Genomic DNA, 6,000 nt, shown 5'->3' with positions numbered 1-6,000 from the left:
GCTATTTGACTTTGCGTGGGCTGCAATAGGATATATATGTGAAACAAGCATATACACTTTGCACTTTATTTCGGTCCTAACATAATAAACATGTACAGTACAGACCAAAGCTTTGGACACACCTTCTCATTCAAAGAGTTTTCTTTTTTTTTCATGACTATGAAAATTGTAGATTCACACTGAAGGCATCAAAACAATGAATTAACACATGTGGAATTATATACATAACAAACAAGTGTGAAACAACTGAAAATGTGTCATATTCTAGGTTCTTCAAAGTAGCCACCTTTTGCTTTGATTACTGCTTTGCACACTCTTGGCATTCTCTTGATGAGCTTCAAGAGGTAGTCCCCTGAAATGGTTTTCACTTCACAGGTGTGCCCTGTCAGGTTTAATAAGTGGGATTTCTTGCCTTATAAATGGGGTTGGGACCATCAGTTGCGTTGAGGAAAAGTCAGGTGGATACACAGCTGATAGTCCTACTGAATAGACTGTTAGAATTTGTATTATGGCAAGAAAAAAGCAGCTAAGTAAAGAAAAACGAGTGGCCATCATTACTTTAAGTAATGAAGGTCAGTCAGTCAGACGAAAAAATTGGGAAAACTTTGAAAGTAAGGGCTATTTGACCATGAAGGAGAGTGATGGGGTGCTGCGCCAGATGACCTGGCCTCAACAGTCACTGGACCTGAACCCAATCGAGATGGTTTGGGGTGAGGTGGACCGCAGAGTGAAGGCAAAAGGGCCAACAAGTGCTAAGCATCTCTGGGAACTCCTTCAAGACTGTTGGAAGACCATTTCAGGGGACTACCTCTTGAAGCTCATCAAGAGAATGCCAAGAGTGTGCAAAGCAGTAATCAAAGCAAAAGGTGGCTACTTTGAAGAACCTAGAATATGACATATTTTCAGTTGTTTCACACTTGTTTGTTATGTATATAATTCCACATGTGTTAATTCATAGTTTTGATGCCTGTTTGAATGAGAAGGTGTGTCCAAACTTCTGGTCTGTACTGTATATCTAGGTTGATCAATTGTCCAGCAATATGTTTACATGAAGCCATTAGCCTGTATTTCCTGCTAGGGCATTGTTAGCCTTGTATGTGTTTGCATCACCAACCATTTTAATATTGTGATTTTAATTATCATGAAATAATAAAGATACATTTTCGTTATTTTCTACTCGGACTTGCTTTGATTGGTGTAATAATTGAGGGGCTTTGCTTCCGGGTCATGACATTTTGCCCCAATACAATTTTTTGGTGACAACCTTTAAGTCAGTGGCAGTGCTCTCTTCCAGCAATGCGGTCATTGCCATTGTCTGGGGTCACGGGGGTGGGGAGGGTAGTTGCCCCACTGATACTAGCAATATGCCATCAATGTATGTGCAGACAAAGCCTCAGCTGTACATTTTGGTATGTCTAAAAATGAGTAATAATAAACCCATAGAGAGTTGACATGCCACACATATTTGTTCATGCTAAAAAAAATACTTTTCAAAAATTCAAAAAGCAACACTGAATGACATCTCCGGCAAACAATACAAATTAAATAACATCCACAGCACAACTAGATTTTATCCCAGAGATTTAAATTGCACAGAACCCAGAATGTCCAGTTTTACATTAAGGCAGTTCACTGTACGCACAGTAACAAACCACTAGCCCAAACGTTTATATTTGACATAACAAGTCAGTCTTCTCAGTGTAGGCTAATGTCAGTCATTAGGTTTGTATCTGCCAAACAATGAGATGGCTTCTTTCTGATCTCCTGTATCTTGGGTTTGTTTGTAGACGTTCTCCATAACCCTCCTCTGTGTCTCCAGTTTCATCACCTAAATTAAGAAAGTAAAAATAAGAATATAAAACCATGAAAGTAATACATCAGTAGGCACGCTAGATGGGCAACTAACACAATTTGAACCTCTAAGGCCCCTTGCAGATGAGCGTGTCCGGATTAGGTCCGGATGCGTCCCGGTGCATTGCGGCAAACCCGCGCGAGTAGGAACGCAATTGGAGTCAGTTTTGACTGCGATTGCGTTCCCATGTTCAGTTTTTATCGCGCGGGTGCAATGTGTTTTGCACACGCGTGATAAAAAACTGAATGTGGTACCCAGACCCGAACTTCTTCACAGAAGTTCAGGTTTGGGTTAGGTGTTGTGTAGATTGTATTATTTCCCCTCATAACATGGTTATAAAGGAAAAATAATAGCATTCTGAATACAAAATGCATAGTACAATAGGGCTGGAGGGGTTAAAAAAAATTAAAAAATTATTTAACTCACCTTAATCCACTTGTTCGCGCAGCCGGCATCTCTTCTGTCTTGTTCTGTGAGGAATAGGACTTTTGATGACGTCACTACGCTCATCACATGGTCCTTCACATGATCCATCACTATGGTGATGGATCATGTGACGGACCATGTGATGAACGCAGTGACGTCATCAAAGGTCCTATTGCTCACAGATAAAGACAGAAGAGATGCCGGCTGCGCGAACAAATGGATTAAGGTGAGTTAAAAAAAAAAAATCACATTTTTTTTTTAACCCCTCCAGCCCTATTTTACTTCATTGTATTCAGAATGCGATTATTTTCTCTTATAACCATGTTATAAGCGAAAATAATAATGATCGGGTCTCCATCCCGATCGTCACCTAGCAACCATGAGTGAAAATCGCACCGCATCCGCACTTACTTGTGGATGCGGTGCGATTGTCACGCAACCCCATTCATTTCTATGGGGCCTGCGTTACGTGAAAAACGCACAAAGAGGAGCATGCTGCGATTTTCACGCAACGCACAAGTGATGCACAAGAAATGAATGGGTCCGGATTCAGTGCGGGTGCAATGCGTTCACCTCACGCATTGCACCCGCGCGGAAAACTCGCCCGTGTGAAAGGGGCCTTAACAGCGCACCATAATACACCAGTCAAGGTGCTATCTAAAATTAACAGCCTTATATAAAATCCGTCAGTCCCAATTAAGCGAGCATATATTGGCCTCTGGGAAAGAGACTTATGACTCAGCTTATCACCCACAGCAATATCTAACATCTACAAATACTACCATGGACCGTCCTCATGCATCCAAATTCAAGAAAACTTGTATAAGATACTGACTCGCTGGTACGTTACCCCGGGTAAAACCAATAGACGGTATCCTTTTATACCGGACACCTGCTGGAGATGCAACTCAGAAAGAGGGACGTCTTTGCACACTTGGCGGTCATGCTCTAAGTTGGCGACATTTTGGACCTCTGTTTTGGAGACTACCAAAACCATTCGCTCTTTAACATTGCCTTTACCTGCCTTCTAGGTTGGAATGTAGAACGACAAAGCATGCAAAGAAGATCTGAACTTTCATACATGTTAGTGGCAGCTAAACTCCTTATCCCTCCGCTATGGAGAACACAACTTTGCCCCACTCTCTCTCAATGGTTGAACAAAGTAGATCAAATATATAGTATTGAAGAATGAGAAATAGCTGCATTTGCTAACCATTCACACGCTAGATTTACGAAGCTTTGGTCCCCGTGGATAACTTCCCATAAAGCTCCTTCCTTCCTTAAAGGGGTTATCCCATCAAAAGGATCACAGTTTAATTTGTCCACGCTGCGACAATGATCATTTTACTAAATAACCAATTCCTACCCTTCTCGCTAAAAACCTCCCCCTTTTACTTCATTGTTCTACTGTGTCCTCCCTTAGTTACGGCCACCTTTCGCCGGCCGAATGCAATTGCCGCGCATGCGCGGCGAGCGAAAACACCTTAATCCAGTGTGTGGCTGCATTTCTTCCATGAAGCAGTTCTTCATTCCCTTGTGCTGCTTCTAAAACAGAGCCGCGCATGCTCTGTTTTTAGCGCAACACAAGTGCGGTAGTAATTATTGTGCCAGCAAGTCCGGAATGCAGGACGTGAGAGGGTAGAGAAAGCGCTGCGGCGTCTCCCGGAATGAAGTTCGGCTATAACGGGAGCGCGCACGCAAGTAAGGGAGGCGGAGTCAACTGATCAGCAGAGCGCTGACGAGCTGCCCATCAATAGAAAGGACAACGCCCCAGGAAATAGGCGTTAGTACAGAGCGAACAGGAGATGCTGCGATGAAATTAAAAGGTGGGATAACCTCTTTAACCATATATCAACGGACGACCCTAACAACACCTGTGCTCAAGACACACATGAGACGAAAGCAACAACTATAACACTAGTTTTACCTCTTTCATCTAAAGAAATCTGAAGACTGTGATCTCGGGTTAGACAATCCATAATGACCATTCCCCCTCTTCCCTCGCACCCTCCCTTATACATATCGCATAAATATTCTACAAGTTCACTTACTTTTCAAGTTTATCATATGTTACTACTTTCTTTGCGTTGTTCTTTTAAGGAATACTGTTAAAGGTCAAGGTACAACTACGGGTGATCATCTGATGCATTATTTATATATTTCCTTGACCCTTCTGTATTAATTAGCAACATCATGACTGCACATTCCTATAGAAGAGCTATAAGTTTCACAAGTTATGACCGGTTATTATGCAATCTATACCTGTAAAACATTTATGGTCTTTAATCATTATCCTATAAAATCTGAATAAAAAGACAATTCAAAAGAAAAAAGAAAAACCATGAAGGTAAAGAGGTTGTCCAGTTTTTGTTTTTTTATAATTAAAAAAAAGTGATGGATGGTTGGCTTGGTAAAATATGAAAAAGGTGCCTTCCCTTCCTGCCTCATTTCCTTCAAGCCGCTCTGACATCTTCCCAGACGTGTTGTTTTGACTCCAATGGTGGCATTATGTATACTGCTGCAGCCAATCACTGACTTAACCGTTGTACAGAACAAGGCCGCTGAGGCCAGTGATTGGCTGCACAGGTATATGGAGCAACACTGCTGCAGCCATCAGTATGTCACTGGCCAGGAAGATGACAGAGGTGCGGTGATAGATCAGAGTGGGCACAGTCAATAATCAATATCTACCTAAAGGGGCATATAAAGATCTTATAGGGCCTTCAAAGCAAAATTTAACATGGCCCCCACTGCCACGCTAACTGCAACAATACACGTTTATTAATAATTCGCACCGCAGTGTGCAATCCCCCAGATTTCTGACAAGTGGAAGAAATTTTAATTAAAAAAATTGTAATGCAAAAAGTCTCCCTCCACCTCACCCAAATTATTCAGACTTCTATGTTGGGAAAAAGTGGAAAAGGTACCTAATAAATATGGCATTCATTCTGACCACCATATTTTTCAATGTGATTCAATGAGAGGGGTGATTCCCTCTATATGAGGTTGCAGCACCATACCTTAACTATTGCTAGTGAGCCACCACAACCTACCAATATTTTTCAATGTATTTACATCAGGCAACTGGCAAAAATAGAATTATAAATCTCCCGCTTCATGTCTATTACAAAGCTGGCTGCCTGCAGCCACCACTAGAGGGGGCTCAGTGCATAGAAATTTATGCGGTTACAATTTACTGGAAGCTGAAACAATTTCTTTGAATTGTGCTCAGAGGGAGCACAATGCAAAGAAATTATTTCAGCTCCGAGTAAATTGTAGAGGACTCTAGAGGAGTGGCGGTTGTATGAAATCGCCGTGTTTTCACCTCGTGAAGAGAAAGTTCTTTCCATGGGTTCCCATAGCAGTTGCGTCGTCTGCCTCCACTGAAGGTACTCCACTGTCTACCTATCTATTATCCATCCAATCGCTGCCTCAAGTCTCTCTGCCTCAAGTCTCTCTGCCTCAAGTCTCTCTGCCTCAAGTCTCTCTGCCTCAAGTCTCTCTGCCTCAAGTCTCTATCGATCTGCTATCTATCCATCCATCATAACGGAGTACATACCAATCTTGAAGTTGATGTATCCTTCACCGCCGCTCATCACTAAAATACTTGAGTTTCTTGTATTTCCACTGCCACCTCCTGGCAAAGAAGGGTTGATGTAACCTATTGAGTGAACACGGTTTTAGTACTATAATAATCATTTTATGCATTGTATAAAGCATCA

At 41.9% G+C, this 6,000-nt stretch overlaps 1 protein-coding gene across 1 annotated transcript in view; it reads right to left on the bottom strand.

Annotated features, from left to right (window-relative positions):
- Nucleotides 1-973: 973 nt before the first annotated feature.
- LOC121002787 (C-Jun-amino-terminal kinase-interacting protein 3-like) overlaps nt 974-6,000 on the bottom strand; it is a 153,148-nt gene continuing 148,121 nt past the window's right edge. The window contains exons 26-27 of the mRNA XM_040434332.1: nt 5,838-5,939; nt 974-1,828 (exon numbers count right to left, since the gene is read on the bottom strand). Of these exons, the coding sequence (XP_040290266.1) occupies nt 1,719-1,828; nt 5,838-5,939 (212 nt within the window). The 3' untranslated portion in view covers nt 974-1,718. The remainder of the gene's footprint in view (nt 1,829-5,837; nt 5,940-6,000) is intronic.

Source organism: Bufo bufo, chromosome 1 (assembly GCF_905171765.1).
Source record: "Bufo bufo chromosome 1, aBufBuf1.1, whole genome shotgun sequence".
Lineage (NCBI taxonomy): Eukaryota > Metazoa > Chordata > Amphibia > Anura > Bufonidae > Bufo > Bufo bufo.
The sequence above is the reverse complement of the archived record's forward strand: the minus strand, read 5'-3'. Positions and strand labels throughout refer to the sequence as shown.